The sequence below is a fragment of the Hypanus sabinus genome, chromosome 12, assembly GCF_030144855.1.
Source record: "Hypanus sabinus isolate sHypSab1 chromosome 12, sHypSab1.hap1, whole genome shotgun sequence".
Lineage (NCBI taxonomy): Eukaryota > Metazoa > Chordata > Chondrichthyes > Myliobatiformes > Dasyatidae > Hypanus > Hypanus sabinus.
Genome location: NC_082717.1, coordinates 2939811 through 2958589, shown reverse-complemented (window position 1 = coordinate 2958589; position 18779 = coordinate 2939811). Strand labels below are relative to the sequence as shown.

The following is an 18779-nucleotide window of genomic DNA, read 5'->3' as shown; positions in this document are numbered from 1 at the left end:
ACAGATAGAGTGGAAGTAGAGAGGATATTTCCTATAGTGGGGGGAGTCTAGGACCAGAGGACACAGATAGAGTGAATGTGGAGAGGATGTTTCCTATAGTGGGGGAGTCTAGGACCAGAGGCCACAGATAGAGTGGATGTTGAGAGGATATTTCCTATAGTGGGGGAGACTAGGACCAGAGGCCACAGATAGAGTGGATGTGGAGAGGATATTTCCTATAGTGGGGGAGACTAGGACCAGAGGACACAGACAGAGTGGATGTGGAGAGGATATTTCCTATAGTGGGGGGGTCTAGGACCTGAGGACACAGACAGAGTGGATGTGGAGAGGATATTTCCTATAGTGGGGGAGTCTAGGACCAGAGGCCACAGATAGAGTGAATGTGGAGAGGATATTTCCTATAGTGGGAGAGTCTAGGACCAGGGGACACAGCCTCAGAACAGGGAGGCATCACCTTTGAACAGAGGGTGGCGAATCTACAGAACTCATTGCCATAGACAGCTGTGGAGGCCAAGTCACTGGATGCATTTAAAGCAGAGGTTGATGGATTCTTGATTAGGTCATCAAAGGTTATGGGGAGAAGACGGGAGAATGGGGTTGAGAGGGATAATAAATCAGTCATGATGGAATGGCACAGCATTCTGCTGCTGCGTCTGATGGTCTTATAAGAAACCTAATTCTAATTCTGAACAATAATAGCAAGATATTTTTACACATGAATACGAATTCAACAAAGGCCAACAAACTGTCTGCTTTCCTCTGTCCTCTGTGCCCACTGTCTCCGCATGAAGGCTTTCGGATCCTCTGCATGCTGGCACCCTTTCAGTAATCCAGGCTCTACCTTACGAAGCTTGCAGTACCTCAATTCCCTTTGACTCTCAATGGACAGCGAGTGGGCAAGGCAAAGCTGGACTCACACCACCTTCCATTCGTAAAGACGACACAGCAGCGTCTACACTTTCTGAGGAGACTGAGGCGAGTAAGACTTCCCATCCACATCCTAACAACTTTCTACAGGAGCCCCATCAACAGTGTCCTGTCTGACTGCATCATTCTGTGGTATGGAAGCTACAAGGCATCAGGCCACAAACCCTACGGAGGATAGTGAAAACTGCCAAGAGAATCACCGGGGTCTTCCTCCCCCCCCCCCCCCCCCATTTGTGACATTTACTGGGAATGTTGCAGACGAAGGGCCTGAAGTATTGTTGAGGATCCCTACCACCCATCCCACAATCTCTCTGACCCACCACCGTCAGGATGGAGGTACAGGGGCATCAGGACTGGGACTGTCAGACTGGGTAACAGTTTCTTCCCTCTGGCTGTGAGACTAATGAATACCCTGTCACCACTGAGGTCTCGTCACCAGGTCAGTGAGCTGTTTATTGTTAACCTGTGTTGCACACTACCGACATTTTTGAATTATATTTAACTTACGTTTTGTGGACGCACCATGGTCCAAAGGACTATTGTTTCATTTGGTTGTATATATGGTGAAAAAATGGTGGTTGTAATGCATCTAGTGTGGTAGTGTAGTGGGTAGTGCTCGTCACTCTCACTTTCAGCTTCCACCGCTGGCTAGCAGTCTTGTGAAAAAGAGAGCTGAATGTGTAGGTCTCTCTCTGCCAGTCTCTCTCCTTGCCTCTCCCACAGCAAGCCTCATGTAGTGCCTCCTCGCTGGTGACACACACAAACTGAACTCCCTTCGGACTCAGGCTGAGCTACAGAGGACGGGGAGGAGGTCTGGCCCCTGCACACGTAGCACGCAAGCCCACGGGTGTGTGGACGCACCCTGGTGCTCGTGAACCCAGCTATGGGTAAATAACCCCACTGCCTTGTGGGCAGCCTCAGGAGATACAAAGGCTACGGGAGTAAACCCAGACAGCAAATGTGGAGTGGAGCCCCTCAGGCTGCAGGAGGTCACTGAACATCCTCTGGGCAGCCAGAAGGTACCAAACGTATTGTTTCATAAGCTTTCCTTTGGACTACACTGGTGAGGCTGAGAGGGGCGTCTTGATGACTGAGCATCTCAGGATCTCCATACCTTCCATCCAGGCTTGTGATGGTGATCATCATCACCCATTGTCCTTCAGGACAGACGGATACCAACAATCTTCAACTTCAACTTGAACTGAAAGCAAGACCAAAAATCACGAAATGTACATGTGTTGTTCGTACCTTTTCTTGGTTGCTGGAAGATTCTAGAAGAAAAGGAAGACAGGATTTAATTGAGCTATACCAATGGTGTGGAACCAAGGTTCATTAAATACACCATGCATGTTTCAGGCGAACCTGCTACTGAGGTACTGACAGTTGACCCAGGCTTGGACAAATAAGATGAGTTGTCTCTGAACATTAAGAAATGCAGCCGATTTTATAGGTTGAAAGTGCAGCCTAAGACTATAAAAGCATATAAGTGCAGTGGTGATTTACCAGGAAGCTGCCTGGATCAGAGATTATGAGGAAAGGCTGAGTGAGCCAGGGCTTTTCTCTGTGGGGTGAAGGAGGGTGAGAAGTGAATTGATAGGAGTGTACAAGGTGACAAGAGCATAGATTGAGTGGACAGCCAGAGACTTTTTCCCCCCCAGGGTGGAAAAGGCTAATACGAGAGGCCATGATTTTAAGGAGGTTGCAGAGAGTACAGAGTGGATATCAGAGGTGATTTACCAGGAAGCTGCCTGGATCAGAGATTATGAGGAAAGGCTGAGTGAGCCAGGGGTGAAGGAGGGTGAGAGGTGATTTACGAGAGGCCATGATGTTAAGGAAGTTGCAGAGAGTACAGGGTGGATATCAGAGTGTGGAACGCCCTGCTGGGTGGTGGTAGAGGCAGATACATTATGAAACACTTATATAGGCACGTGGATGATAGAAAAATGGAGGACTATGTGGGAGGGAAGGGTTAGGTTGATCTTGGGGTGATTATATGAATGTCTATTTAAACTATTAATTATGTACTCTCAAACACTTTGTATTCATGTTTCATTTATGTTTGTTTAAAATTAATAAAAAGATTTAAAAAGAAAGATTGATCTTGGGGTGGATTAAAAGGTTGCATAACATTGTGGGCCGAAAGGCCTGTGCTGTAATGGTCTATGCTTTTTGAGATGCTCTGAAGTCAAAAGTAGCCCCATCTCCTGGTGATCATGAGGCATGTGGGTAACAGATTTATAATCTGAGGTGATGATGGTACAATTTTACAACTCACTCACTGACTCTCCACTCAGACTCTCAGGATAATTCATTGTTCACAACCTTTGACGCTCAGAGGGATTGTGGACAGGTTGAGTCAGTGGAAAGGAAAGCAAATACAATGTTAGGATTCATTTCAAGAGAACAAGAGTATAGAAGCAAAGATATAATGCTGAGGCTTTACAGGGCATCGGTCACACCGCACTTGGAGTATTGTGAACAGTTTTGGCCCCTTATCTAAGAAAGGATGTGATGGCAATGGTATGAATCCAGTGGAGCTTCACAAGAATGGTTCCAGGAATGAAAGGGTTAATACACAAGCAGCAATTGAAGGCTTCGGGCCTGTACGCGCTGGAGTTTAGAAGAATGAGGGGGAATTGCATTGAAACCTATTGAATATTTAAAGGCCTATATAGAATGGATGTGGTAAGGATGTTTCCGATAATTGGGGAGTTTAGGACCAGAGGACATGGGCTCAGAATAGAAGCCCCTTAAGAACACAGATGAGGAGGAAATTCTTAAACCAGAGGGTTATGTATCTGTGGAGAATGGCATTCAGAGGGGTAATAGACTGGTAGACTGGTAGAGCAGTAAATGGCTGAATGGCTCAATTCTGGTCCAATGTCTTATGGTGCATCGAAGTGGATAATGACTTTATTGTTGAAGTATTTGAATATGGCATTGGAGCAGAGCTTAGCCGCACAGTCATAAGTGTAAAGCAAGTAGACGGGGGCTAAGCATTCAACCTTGGGGTGTACCTGTGCTAATGGAAAACGTGGAGCAAATGCTGTTGCCAATCCCAGCTGACTGGGTTCTGTAAGTGAGCAAATTGAGCACAAGGAGGTATCGAGACCAAGGTCCAGAAGCTTATTGATTAGTTCCGATGCTTAAGTGTTGAATTCTGAGCTGTAATCAATAAAGAACATTCTGCTGTATGCATCTTTGTTGTCCAGATGGTCCAGGGTTGAGTGATGAGATGGCATCTGCTGTGGACCAGCGTGGTACAGCATGTCAGCACAGAGTTAGAATGGTCTAACATGTCACCAGAGAGCTGGAATAGTCCAGAATGGTCCAGCATAGTCTGGCATGTCACCAAAGAGATGGAATGGCTTTGCATGTCACGAGAGAGTTAGAATGGTCTCCTTCCAATAGATGATTTCAGGAAGATTTAAGATACTTTGAAGTGTTGGGTCAGACGAGTGGGAGAGCTGTCTTTGGAGAGGACTAATAACCAGAGGCCAGAGGTCCATAAACAAAGGCAAGAGAATGGCAGGGAGATGGCATTTTTCTGGAATCCAGAAATCAATCCCCGAGAAAGTAGTGGGACCTGGTTATTGGATGTCAGTGGGGATAAGATGAGATTTAGATTTGTTTTTCATATGTATATCAAAAGATACAGTGAAATGCATCATTTGCGTTAACAACCAACACACCCAAAGGATCTGCTGGGGTTAGCCCACAAGTGTTGCCATATATTCTGGCATGAGCAAAGCACACCACAATGGTCAGCAGAACAACACAAGCATCAACAACAGCAGCAGAACAAGCCCCTGTCCCACCCACTCACACAGAGACAACCCCAGGACACGCTGCCTCTGAGCCTCCAGGCCCTGGCCCAGACTCTCACACTTCAGGGCTCGGGCTACCCCAGGACTGATCAGGTGACATTGATGTTCAATCCTTAACACTTGACCTTCAGGTCTCGACCCCAGGACTGACCAATCATGCGGCTTCTACCTTTGCCTTTGACCCCAGGGCAATTTGACCATTGGGTCTCAACCCCAGGTCTGGCTAATCATGGGAGTGGGCTGAATGCCCCCAGGATGGAGGTTCCTTTGACTCAATGGACTCAATCAGCTGTTGGTCTTTTCGTACAAAATGTAGTGAATATGGCTCAGTCCATCACAGGTAAAGCCCTCTCAGCATTGAACACGTCAACTTGGAGCAGTGTCATAAGCAGCAGCTTCCATCATCAAGAACCCCCACCACCCAGGCCATGCTCTCTTCTCTCTGCTGCCATCAGAAAGGTGGTACAGAAGCCTCAGGACTCACACCACCAGGTTCAGGAACAGTTATTACCCCTCAACCATCAGGCTCCTGAACCAAATGGGACAACTTCACTCAAATTCACTCACCCCATCACTGAACTGTTCCCACAACCTATAGACTCATTTATAAGGACTCTTCATCTCATGTTCTCGATAGTCGTTCCTTATGTATTTATTATTATTTTTGTATTTGCATAGCTTGTCTTTTATACGTTGTTTCTTGGCCCAACTTGTGTGCTGTACGGTTTTTCATTGATTCTATCGTTTTCCCTTGTATTTACTGTGAATACCCGCAAGAAAATTAATCTCAGGGATGTATATGGTGACGTATGTACTTGGATAATAAATTTAGAGTCATGGTCATAGAGAAGTAGAGCACAGAAATAGGCTCTTTGACTCATCTAGTTTGTGCAGAGACATTTAAATTGCCTATTCCCATCGGCCTTAGGACCATAGCACTCCACGTACCTACCATCCACGTACCTACTCCGACGTCTAAAACTTGAAATTGAGCACACATGCACCACTTGCACTTGCAGTTCATTTCACACTCTGGTTGTCATCCCACCCAACTTTGGTGGAAAAAGCTTGCTTGATTTTACCCTCTCTACACACCTCACAATTCTGTAATCCTCTATCAAATGTGCTCTCAATCTTCTATGTTCCAAGGAATAAAGTCCTTAACATATTTAATCTTTCCGTACAAGTTAGGTCCTCCAGACCTGGCAAAATCATTGTAAATTTTCTCTGCATTCTTTCAACCTCATTTACATCTTTCTGACCAAAACTGCGCACACTACTCCAAATTAAGCCCCATCAATGTCTTATACAATTTACTTTGGACATTTTGGTATTTGTTTCTAGGGCTGAATTTCGTTTGCCGGGGCTTCTCCCACTCACCCGCAAGAAGAGGGCAGAGTCTCGCTGGCTGAGTTGGCACTCAATGGCCTTGATATTAGCCTTCAGCGTGGAAATCTCCTCAGCGATTCTCTTCACCTTCTCCTGCACTGACCGAACCTGGTTCTTCACCTCCTTCCGAAGGCCGTCCAGCAGCATGGTCTCCTCCGTGTGAAGAAAAGAGTGAAGTTTCTGGAATTCCTGTCTGATTTGTCGTTCGGTTCTCGAGGCCTGGCTCTGGAACAACAGTAGTAAACAGAGTCTAAATATTAAACCATATAACAATTACAACACGGAAACAGACCATCTCGGCACTTCTAGTCCATGCCGAAAACTTACTCTCACCTAGTCCCACCGACCTGCACTCAGCCCATAAGCCTCCATTCCTTTCCTGTCCATATACCTATCCATTTTTTTTAAATGCCAAAATTAAACCTGCCTTTACCACTTCCACCAGAAGCTCATTCCACACAGCTACCACTCTGAGTAAAGTTGTTCCCCCTCGTGTTACCCCTAAACGTTTGCCCCTTAACTCTCAACTCATGTCCTCTTGTTTGAATCTCCCCTACTCTCAATGGAAAAAGCCTATCCCGTCAACTCTATCTATCCCCCTCATAATTTTAAATACCTCTATCAAGTCCCTCCTCAACTTTCTACGCTCCAAAGAATAAAGACCTAACTTATTCGACCTTTCCCTGTAACTTAGGTGCTGAAACCTAGATAACATTTTAGTAAATCTCCTCTGTACTCTCTCTATTTTGTTGACATCTTTCCTATAATTCGGTGACCAGAACTGTACACAATACTCCAAATTTGACCTTACCCATGCCTTGTACAATTTTAACATTACACCCCAACTCCTATACTCAATACTCTGATTTATAAAGGCCAGCATACCAAAAGCTTTCTTCACCACCCTATCCACATGAGATTCCACCTTCACGGAACTATGCACCATTATTCCTAGATCACTCTGTTCTACTGCATTCCTCAATGCCCTACCATTGACCATGTATGTCCTATTTTGATTAGTCCTACCAAAATGTAGCACCTCACACTTCTCAGCATTAAACTCCATCTGTCATCTTTCAGCCCACTCTTCTAACTGGCCTAAATCTCTCTGCAAGCTTTGAAAACCTACTTCATTATCCACAAAGCCACCTATCTTAGTATCATCTGCATACTTAATAATCCAATTTACCACCCCATCTTCCAGATCATTAATTTATATGACAAACAACACTGGACCCAGTACAGATCCCTGAGGCACATCACTAGTCACTGGCCTCCAACCTGACAAACAGTTATCCACCACTACTCTGACATCTCCCATCCAGCCACTGTTGAATCCATTTTATTACTTCAATATTAATACCTAACGATTGAACTTTCCTAACTAACCTTCCCTGTGGAACCTTGTCAAAGGCCTTACTGAAGTCCATATAGACAACATCCACTGCTTTACCCTCGTCAACTTTCCTCGTAACCTCTTCAAAAAATTCAATATTTGTCAAACATAACCTTCTACTTACAAATCCATGTTGACTGTTCCTAATCAGACCCTGTCTATCCAGATAATTATATATACCATCTCTAAGAATACGTTCCATTAACTTACCCACCACTGACATCAAACTTACAGGCCAATAATTGCTAGGTTTACTCTTAGAACCCTTTTTAAACAATGGAACCACATGAGCAATATGCCAATCCTCCAGCACCATCCCCGTTTCTAATGACATTTGAAATATTTCTGTCAGAGCTCCTGCTATTTCTACACTAACTTCCCTCAAGGTCCTAGGGAATATCCTGTCAGGATCCTGAGACTTATCCATTTATATTCTTTAAAAGCACCAGTACTTCCTCTTCTTTAATCATCATATTTTCCATAACTACCCTGCTTGTTTCCCTTACCTTACACAATACAATGTCCTTCTCCTTAGTGAATAACAATGAAAAGAAATTGTTCAAAATCTCCCCCATCTCTTTTGGCTCCACACATAGCTGTCCACTCTGATTCTCTAAGGGACCAATTTTATCCCTTACTATCCTTTTGCTATTAATATAACTGTAGAAACACTTCGGATTTATTTTCATCTTACTTGCCAAAGCAACCTCGTATCTTCTTTTAGCTTTTCTAATTTCTTTCTTGAGCTTCTTTTTACATTCTTTATATTCCTCGAGCACCTCATTTACTCCATGCTGCCTATACTTATTGTAGGTCTCTCTCATTTTCCAAACCAAGTTTCCAATATCCCTTGAACACCATGGCTCTCTCAAACTTTTAACCTTTCCTTTCAACCTAACAGGAACATAAAGATTCTGTACCTTCAAAATTTCACCTTTAAATGACCTCCATTTCTCGATCACATCCTTCCATTGTTATGAATGATGAACAGACCTGATGGAAATAGGGTGCAGAGTTAACCATTCCCCTCCCCCCTTGAGAACTATGGACTATTGCTGTTGCTATGCTGCTAATGAGAAAGAGAGATGAAGCACAGAGGCAGAGACATCTGCTACAGATAACAGAGAGAGACTGTTGATTTATTGTATTTTGGCTCTTCCTGGATTGTTTACCTTTCACTACAAGGACATAACTTTGCTCATTAACATTCCTCAGGAGACAGCAGGAGTGGCCTGATTTGATGGACATGGTCATTTTGAGTTGATGGATGGCTGATACCCCGTCAATGGGGATAAAAGACAGGTCTGGGGAGACACCCGCAGACACACCAGTGGACACTGACTGAGTGTTGTGAACCCACAGAAAGGTGGGGGTTTCAGAGACCGAACCAGGAGATCGGTCAATAAAGCTCACAGTGTGACGGCAGGGCCGGTGGGGACTTGTGCGTTTGTCCACTCATGCCAGAGTGACGAGTCCACCACAGAAGAACGGTCTGGCTGAGAACGGAGGGGTCATAACTGATTGACCATAATGGTACAACGGAATCAGAATACAACAGAAGGTTTGCTGGCTGCAGCTGCTCAATCTCTCACTCTCTCTCTCTCTCCAACGAATTACAATACAACAACTGCAACTACCTCAGCACACATGAACTGAACTGAACTTTATACTTTTCTATGACAATTCATTTACCCCCAGACATCGATAGAGCTTGTTTATTATTGTTGAATATTATTCCTACACTTCTATGTTTATTACTGCTAACCTGTTTTATATGTATATTTGCATTTTTGATACTGTATTGTGCAGTTTACTAATAACACCTTTAGTTTTCGGTACCACCAGACTCCAATGGATTCTTCTATTTCTGCTGGTCTGTAAACCCAGTTACGGGGTACGGAACACCATAAAACAAATTGTCCCAATCCACTCCTAAATCTTTTCACATCTCCTCAAAGTTAGCCTTTCTCCAATCAAAAATCTCAACCCTGGGTCCAGACCTATCCTTCTCCATAATTATATTATATAATAATTATTATATAATTAAAGATTTAAGAATTAGTTTTATTTGTGACATGTATATAAAAACATAAGGAATAGGACCAGGAGTCGGCCATCTGGCCTGTCGAGCCTGCTCTGACATTGAATAAGATCATGGCTGATCTGGTCATGGATTCATCTCCACCTACCTGCCTTTTCCCCAAAACCCTTAATTCCCTACTATGCAAAAATCTATTCAACCCTGTATTAAATATATTTACTGATCTGGCTTCCACTGCTTCATTGGGCAGAGAATTCCACAGATTCACCACTCTCTGGGAAAAGCAGTTCCTCCTCATCTCCGTGCTATCTACTCCTCTGAATCTTGAGGCTATGTCCCCAAGTTCTAGTCTCACCTACCAGTGGAAACAACTTTCCTGCCTCCATCTTATCCATCCCTTTCATAATTTTATATTTCTATAAGATCTCCTCTCATCCTTCTGAATTCCAGCGAGTACAGCCCCATGTAACTCAATCTCTCCTCATTGTCTAATCCCCTGATCTCCAGAATCAATCTGGTGAACCTCCTCTGCACCGCCTCCAAAGTCAGTATATCCTTCCTCAAGTAAGGAGACCAGAACTGCACACAATACTCCAGTTGCAGTCTTACCAGTACCCTGTATAGCTGCAGCATAACCTCCCTGCTCTTGAATTCAATCCCTCTAGCAATGAGGGCCAACATTCCATTTGCTTTCTCGATAGCCTGTTGCACCTGCAAACCAACCTTTTGTGACTCATGCACAAGAACATCAAAATATACAGTGATTCATGTTGTTTGCGCCAAATCAAAAATTGTTCTGGGCAGCCCACAGATGTCACCATGCTCCTCTTCCAGCGTCAACATAGCATTCCCACAACTCACTAATCCTAATGTCTTCCACACGTGGGAGGAAACTGGAGCAGCTGGAAGATATTCATGTGGTCACAAGGAGAACATACAAACTCCTTACAGACAGCCGTGGGAATTGAACTCAATCTTACAGTTGATGCTGTAATAGCTTTATGCTAGTCGCTATGGGAAATCAAAAAAATCCTGTAGATGCTGAAAATCTGAAACAAAACCAGAAATTATTGTGAATACTCAGTGGGTCAGGTAGCATCTGTGGGGAAAGAAATGGAGAAAAATGTTCAGGTCAGAGATTCGCCCTTAGATAATTGTATTATTGACATTTCTGGGATTCTTTGAGAATTTTAGAAATTACTTAGATGAGGAAGTACAGGGTACTTCACCATATCAAGTGATATGGTGAAGTTTGCTTCACCATATCAGACGATGTATCCTGGATCCAGCACGTAAGTGACATCACAAAGAAGGAATGGCAGCACCTCTACTTTCTTAGAAGTTTGTGCCAATTCAGCACGTCATCTAAAACTTTGACAAACTTTATCTAACTTAAAAGGTCTGTTAAAATAGGAATGCTCTGTCTGTGTATGCACTACTTTTCAGTTGGTTGGTGGAGGGGACAATAGACAATAGACAATAGGTGCAGAAGTAGATCATTCGGCCCCTCGAGGCTGCACCGCCATTCTGAGATCATGGCTGATTATTCACTATCAATACCCAGTCCCTGCCTTGTCCCCATATCCCTTGATTCCCCTATCCATCAGATATCTATATAGCTCCTTCTTGAAAGCATCCAGAGAATTGGCCTCCACCGTCTTCCGAGGCAGTGCATTCCACACCTCCACAACTCTCTGGGAGAAGAAGCTCTTCTTCAACTCTGTTTTAAATAACTGACCTCTTATTCTCAAACCATGCCCTCTGGTACTGGACTCTTCCAACATCTGGAACATATTTCCTGCCTCAATCCTATCAAATCCTTTAATTATCTTAAATGTTTCAATCAGATCCCCTCTCAATCTCCTCAATTCCAGCGTGTACAAGCCCAATCTCTCCAATCTCTCTGCGTAAGACAGCCCTGCCATCCCAGGAATCAACCTAGTGAATCTACGCTGCACTTCCTCAATTGCCAGAATGTCCTTCCTTAAACCTGGAGACCAAAACTGTACACAATATTCCAGGTGTGGTCTCACCAGGGCCCTGTACAAATGCAAAAGGACATCCTTGCTCTTGTACTCAATTCCCCTTGTAACAAAGGCCAACATTCCATTTGCCCTCTTCACTGCCTGTTGCACTTGCTCATTCACCTTCATTGACTGGTGAACTAGGACTCCTAGGTCTCTTTGCATTTCTCCCTTACCTAACTCTACACCATTCAGACAATACTCTGCCCTCTTGTTCCTGCTTCCGAAGTGGATAACTTCACATTTATTCACATTGAATGACATCTGCCAAGTATCTGCCCACTCACTCAGCCTATCCAAGTCTCCCTGTATTCTCCTAATGTCCTCTTCGCATGTCACACTGCACCCAGTTTTGTATCGTCAGCAAACTTGCTGATATAGTTTTCAATGCCCTCATCTAAATCATTGACATAAATCGTAAAGAGCTGTGGTCCCAATACAGAGCCCTGTGGTACCCCACTAGTCACCTCCAGCCAGTCTGAGAAACACCCATTCACTGCTACCCTTTGCTTTCTATCTGCCAACCAGTTTTCTATCCATGTTGAAACCCTGCCCCCAATGCCATGAGCTCTGATTTTACTCACCAATCTCCTATGTGGCACCTTATTGACTGGCTTACCCTTGTCTAACATCCGTGTTACACCCTCAAAAAATGTCAACAGATTAGTCAAGCATGATTTGCCCTTGGTAAATCCATGCTGGCTCGGCCTAATCCTATTTCTGCCATCTAGATGTGCCACTATTTCGTCCTTAATAATGGACTCAAGCATCTTCCCCATGACTGGCGTTAGGCTAACAGATAGTTCTCCGTTTTCTCCTTCCCTCCCTTCTTGAAAAGTGGGATAACATTAGCCACTCTCCAATCTTCAGGAACTGATCCTGAATCTAAGGAACATTGGAAAATGATTACCAATGCATCCGCAATTTCCTGAGCCACCTCTTTTAGAACCCTCGGATGCAGACCATCTGGACCCTGGGATTTATTAGCCTTCTGTCCTACCAGTCTACTCATCACAGTTTCTTTCCTAATGTCAATCTGTCTCAATTCCTCTGATATCTTATGACCCTGGCCCATCCATACATCTGGGAGATTGCTTGTGTCCTCCCTGGTGAAGACAGATCTAAAGTACGCATTAAATTCTGTTGCCATTTCCCTGTTTCCCATAACAATTTCTCCCAATTCATTCTTCAAGGGGCCAACATTGTTCTTAACTATCATCTTTCTCTTCACATAGCTAAAAAAGCTTTTGCTATCCCCTTTTATATTCCTGGCTAGACTGAGCTCATACCTGATTTTTTCTCTCCGTATTGCTTGTTTAGTTAAGATCTGCTGTTCCTTAAAACTTTCCCAATCAGCTGTATTCCCACTCATCTTAGCCCTGTCATATTTCTTTTTCTTTAATGCTATACAATCTCTGACTTCCTTTGTCAACCACTGTGGCCCCTTCCCCCTCTTTGAATCCTTCCTTCTCATTGGAATGAACTGCTTTTGCATCTTTTGTATTATGCCCAAGAATATCTGCCACTGCTGATCCACTGTCTTTCCTGCCAGGGCATCTGCCCATTTAACTTTGGCCAGCTCTTCCCTCATGGCTCCGTAGTCTCCTTTATTTAATTGCAACACTGACACCTCTGATCTGCCCTTATCCCTCTCAAATTGTAGATAAAAACTTATCATGTTATGATCACTACTTCCTAATGGCTCCTTTACTTCAAGATCACTTATCAATTCCTGTTCATTACACATCACCAAGTCCAAAATAGCCTCGTTCCTGGTTGGCTCAAGCACAAGCTGTTCCAAAAATACATCCCTTAAACACTCCGCAAACTCCCTATCCTGGGGTCCAGCACCTACCTGATTCTCCCAGTTCACCTGCATGTTGAAATCTCCCATAACGACTGCATTACCTTTAGCACATGCCAATGTTAACTCCCTAATCAACTTGTACCCAATATCCACGCTACTGTTTGGGGGCCTGTACACAACACCCATTAGGGTCTTTTTACCCTTACTGTTCCTCAGCTCAATCCACACAGACTCTACTTCCCCTGTTCCCAAGTCACCTCTTGCTAAGGATTGAATCTCATTCCTCACCAACAGGGCCACCCCACCCCCTCTTCCCATATTTCTGTCTCTACGATAGCACGTATACCCTGGTACACTCATTTCCCAGGCCTGATCCCCTTGCAGCCATGTCTCCGTTATCCCAACAATATTGTAGTTCCGCATTTTCATCTGAGCTTCAAGCTCATCTGTCTTATTTCTGACACTACGCACATTCAAGTATAGAATTCTGAGCCCATTCCTCCTCTCTTTGCTTAAAGCACTGTCTACTGTACCTAACCCAGCTCCTTGAACTTCCATCGGGCTAATTGCACCTTGAATTTTGATGACCTTCTCAAGATCACCCAAACCTTCTACACATTTAACCCCGTGCTCCTTCTGACCAACCCTCTGGATCTGGATCCCTGCCCCCTGCACATCTAGTTTAAACCCCCCCGAGCAGCACTGGCAAACACTCCTGCAAGAATGTTAGTACCCCTCCGGTTCAGATGTAGACCATCCCTTCGAAACAGATCCCAATGTCCCTGGAACAAAGACCAATTATCCAAAAACCTGAACCCTTCCTTCCTGCACCATGCTCTCAGCCTCGTATTAATCTGCATAATCATTCTACTCTTCGCCTCACTCGCACATGGCACAGGTAACAATCCCGAGATTGTCACCCTGGAGGTCCTGCCTTTCAGCTTCACTCCTAACTCCCTGAACTCTCTAAGCAGGACCCCCTCACTCACCTTACCTACATCGTTGGTCTCTACATGGACCACTACATCTGGGTTCATGCCCTCGTTCTCAAGAATAGCCTGCACCCGATCTGAGATGTCCCGGACCCTGGCACCAGGGAGGCAACATACCATCCGACACTCCCAATCTGCCCCACAAAATCTCCTATCTGCCCCCCTGACTATAGAATCCCCTAAAACTATCGCTCTCTTCTCTTCCCTCCTCCCCTTTCTAGTTGAGGGTTCAACCTCTGTGCCAGAGGCAGGACCACTACAACTCATTCCTGGTAGGTCATCCCCATCAACAGTATCCAGTACGGTATACTTATTGTTAATGGGAATGGCCGCAGGGGTGCTCTGCTCTCTCTGCCTGCTCCCCCTGCCTCTCTGGACCGTCACCCATCTGTCTACTTCTTGGTTTTTTGGTGTGACTACCTCCTGATAACTCCTATCTATCTCTGCCTCTGCCTCCCGAATGATCCGTAGTTCATCCAGCTCCAGCTCCAACTCCCTAACTCGGGCTGATAGGAGCTGCAGCTGGACGCACCTTTTGCAGGTGTGGTCATCAGGGACAACTGTGTTGACCCTGACCTCCCACATACCGCATACGGAGCACACCACTGCTCTGACTGTCTCCCCCATACCTGAACTGAATTAATAGAATAAGTCTAAATAGCACCTAGCAACCTTACCTTCTTCCCCTCAGCGAGCAATCACACAGGCTTACCGAAGTCCCCTTACGCCGAAGCCCACTTAGCCAAAGCCCAGGACTCTGGGCTCAGGGGAGAAGGATTGGGGGGTAGAGAGGGAGGGAGAGAGGGGTGGAGAGGGGGGTGGGGATGAGGAAAAGGATGAGGGGTGACGGGATGGATGCGGATGAAGGTTGGGGGGTGGCTGAGTTAAACAGTCAAAATTTCATCAGCAACTGGTTGTATTGAATGTAATTTGTTGGTGTTGCAATAAAAATGATAAAAAAATAAAACTTTGCCAAATTTCGATAGCTGCACAGTGTTACAGTAGTGAGCATATTGACTGGTTGCTCCATTAAAACTCACTGCATTCTCTTGTATTCAGATAGAGAATAAAGTCCTAACAGAGAACATAGGACAGAGCCCAGCACCTTCAGCCTGGAATGGGAACACCAGTGTCCTTCAATAGAAAACCCAATAAAAAATACTGTATATGACCTGTCCATTATGGGTAAAACACTCCCACCATTGAGCACATCTACATGAACCCACTGCCACAGAAAAGTAGCATCCATTATCAAGGATTGCCACCAACCAAGACATGTTCTCTTTTCACTGATGCTATCAGGAAGAAAGCACACGAGCCTCAGGACCCACACCACCAGATTCAGGAACAGTTATTACACCTCAACCATCAGGCTCCTGAACCAGAGGAGATGACTTCACTCACTCCATCACTGAGCTGTTCCCACAGTTTAAGGACTCCTTGTCTCATGTTTTCGATATTTAGACCATAAGACATAGGAGTAGAATTAGCCCATTTGGTGCTTTGAGCTTTTTCTGCCATTCAATCATGGCTGATCCTTTTTACCCATCTTCAGCCCACTTCCAGGCCTTATCCCCATCAGTTTTGATGCTGTGCCCAATCAGGAGCCTATCAAACTCTGTCTTAGACGAGGAGCCCAAAACTGTTCACAATACTCAAGGTGAGGCCTCACCAGTGCCTTATAAAGCCTCAGCATCACATCCCTGCTCTTGCATTCTTGACTTCTTGAAATGAATGCTAACATGGCATTGGCTTTCCTCACCATTGACAGCCTGCAAGTTAAACTTTAGGATTTTCTACACAAGGACTCTCAAGTCTCCTTGCATCTCAGATTTTGCATTTTCTCCCCATTTAGAAAATAGTCTGCACATTTATTTCTTCTACTAAAGTGCATGACCATGCATTTCCAACAATGTATTTCATTTGCCATTTTCTTGCCCATTTACCTAATCTGTCTAAATCCTTCTGCAGTCTTCACAATCTCAACCCTCTTTCAGAACCCGAGGGTGCAGTTCATTTGGTCCGGGTGACTTATGTACCCTTAGGTCTTTCAGTTTTTGGAGCTCCTTCTAGCTGCACTCACTTCTCTTCCCTCACATCTGGCACACTGCTAGTGTCTTGCTCAGCGAAGATATTTATTGCTTATTTATTTTTGTTAATATTTCAGTTTTCCCCCTTTTTGTTGTCTTTTGCACCATTGGTTGTTTGTCCATCTTGTTGTGTGCATTCTCGTTGTGAGGCTCAGATCTCTGATCCATTATCACTCGGTCCATAATTATCCAAATATCCATTCATGCTTTTACAGTTGATCACACGGTACCTGGTACACAGTGCCCAAGATGTGTGTCTGTATCAGACTAGCCCTCTATGCTTTTACATAGAGAGTACAGAGACCATTTACAATTTACTTGAAAATTGAAAGTTTGAAGTTAATAACTCATCGGGTGATTGATAAGTTCGTGGCCCAAGGTAGAAGGAGATGAATTATTAACCTTAAACTTTCTGCATAATCACCCAAAGAGTTGACCTGCATGTGCATGCAATGAGAGCTGTATAACTCATCTCCTTCTACCCTAGGCCACAAACTTATCAAATACCCCTGCTGTGGACACTTTCTGGAGGTCCAAGAGCCATATGCTCCATGACCGCTGGACTGTGTGTAAATATAGGAAGGGGAAATAAATGTTGAAAAATAAATGTGCTAGGTTTTCTAAAATTGACTCCTTCCACCTTAGGCCACGAACTTATGAATCACCCCTCATAAGATTCCCATGTTTTTTTTACCTTTGCAGTTTCTTAACTCCACCCACAAAGATTCAACATTCTCTGATCCTATGTCACCTCTTTCTAAAGATGTAATTCCATCTCTTACCAACAGAGCCACACCACCACCTATGCCTTCCTGCCTGTCCTTTCGATACAAAGTGTATCCTTTGATGTTAAACTCCCAACTATAGTCTTCTTTCAGCCACGACACAGAGATGCCCACATCGTCATACTGACCAATCTCTAATTGCGCCGCAAGTTCACCCACCTTATTCCGAATGCTACGCACATTTAAATACAACACCTTCAGTCCTGCATTCTTTGCCCTTTTGTATTTTGCCTCTGTGGTACAATTTAACTCTTTGCTCTGTTTGTATTTGTACCCAATCATTGGCTTGTCCTTCCTGACATTCATGTTACTCCCATCATCTCCTTGTACACCTGCTGGCTCATCCTCAGCTCGATCGTCCTGATTCCCACGCCCATCATATTAGTTTAAACTACTCCCAACAACTCAGGTAAACCTGCCCACAAGAATATTGGTCCCCCTCGGATTTCAAGAGCAACCCGCCTGTAAACACACCCACCCGGGGAGGGATGGTGGGGCAGCTGTCTCCCAGTTCCAGAGGTTGGGTTTGACCCCCACATCCAGTGTTTCTACGTGGAGCTTGCATGTTCTCCCTGGGACTGTGTGGGTTTTCCTCTGAGTGCCCTGTGCTGGGGATATGGGGAGAATGTAGGATCAGTGTTTCGCATACATTCAATGGCAGATGTGCCTGTTTCTGTGATTTTTCACTCTCCGACAAGTTCTGACACTTCCATTAAATATATTCAGGGACAGCCGAGGCTGCCAACCGGAGTAATGTTCACCACCTCCTTCGACCCTGGATGCCTCACGCTCTGACCATAAGACATATGATTAGAATTCGGCCATTTGGCCCATTGAGTCTGCTCCGCCATTCCATCACAGCTGATCTGTTACAACTCGCAACCCCATTCTCCTGTCTTCAACCCAAAAACTTTGATGCTGATTAATCAAATATCTATTAACCCTTGCTTTAAATATTCTCAATACTTGGCCTCCACAGCCGTCTGGCAATGAATACCCTCTGGCAAAAGAAATTTCTCCTCATCTCTGTTCTAAAGGGATGTCCTTCTATTCTGAGACCATGCCTTCTGGTTCAGGACTCCCCCTACAGTTGGAAACATCCTATCCACATCCACTCTGTCTAGGTCTTTTATCGGATAGGTTTCAATGAGATCCCCCTCATTCTTCAAAATTCCAGCAAGTACAGGCTTAGAGCTCTCAAACACACCTCAAAACTTTCTATCCCCAGGATCATTCTGGACAACCTCCTTTGGATCCTCTCAAATACCAACATTCCCTTTCTTAATGCTGGGGCTAAAAACTGGTCCGTGCTCCAGATATGGTGAGCCTATTTCCTGCTGAGCACTGAACCCTCTCCAACAGTAACCCCAACTTCCCCTGTTGTGTAAAATCGTTTCCAGACCCAAAATGAAGCAAAGGAGATTTCAGCTTTATACAGGGAAAACCTGTGGTGCATTCAGTCTTTCAGAGACTTAATGTGGTTAATAGCTTAATAGCTCAC

The 18779-nt window shown here is 44.6% G+C and overlaps 1 protein-coding gene across 2 annotated transcripts in view; it reads right to left on the bottom strand.

Annotated features, from left to right (window-relative positions):
- Nucleotides 1-18779, bottom strand: part of LOC132402564 (zinc-binding protein A33-like) — a 59562-nt gene that overhangs the window by 13835 nt on the left and 26948 nt on the right. Inside the window, exons 3-4 of one of the 2 annotated variants that reach the window (XM_059985438.1) lie at nucleotides 6135-6368; nucleotides 2176-2198 (exon numbers count right to left, since the gene is read on the bottom strand). In XM_059985438.1, coding sequence (XP_059841421.1) covers nucleotides 2176-2198; nucleotides 6135-6368 — 257 coding nt within the window. Of the gene's footprint in view, nucleotides 1-2175; nucleotides 2199-6134; nucleotides 6369-8459; nucleotides 18772-18779 lie in introns of those variants that run through there. The other variant, XR_009514951.1, reaches the window with a different exon arrangement.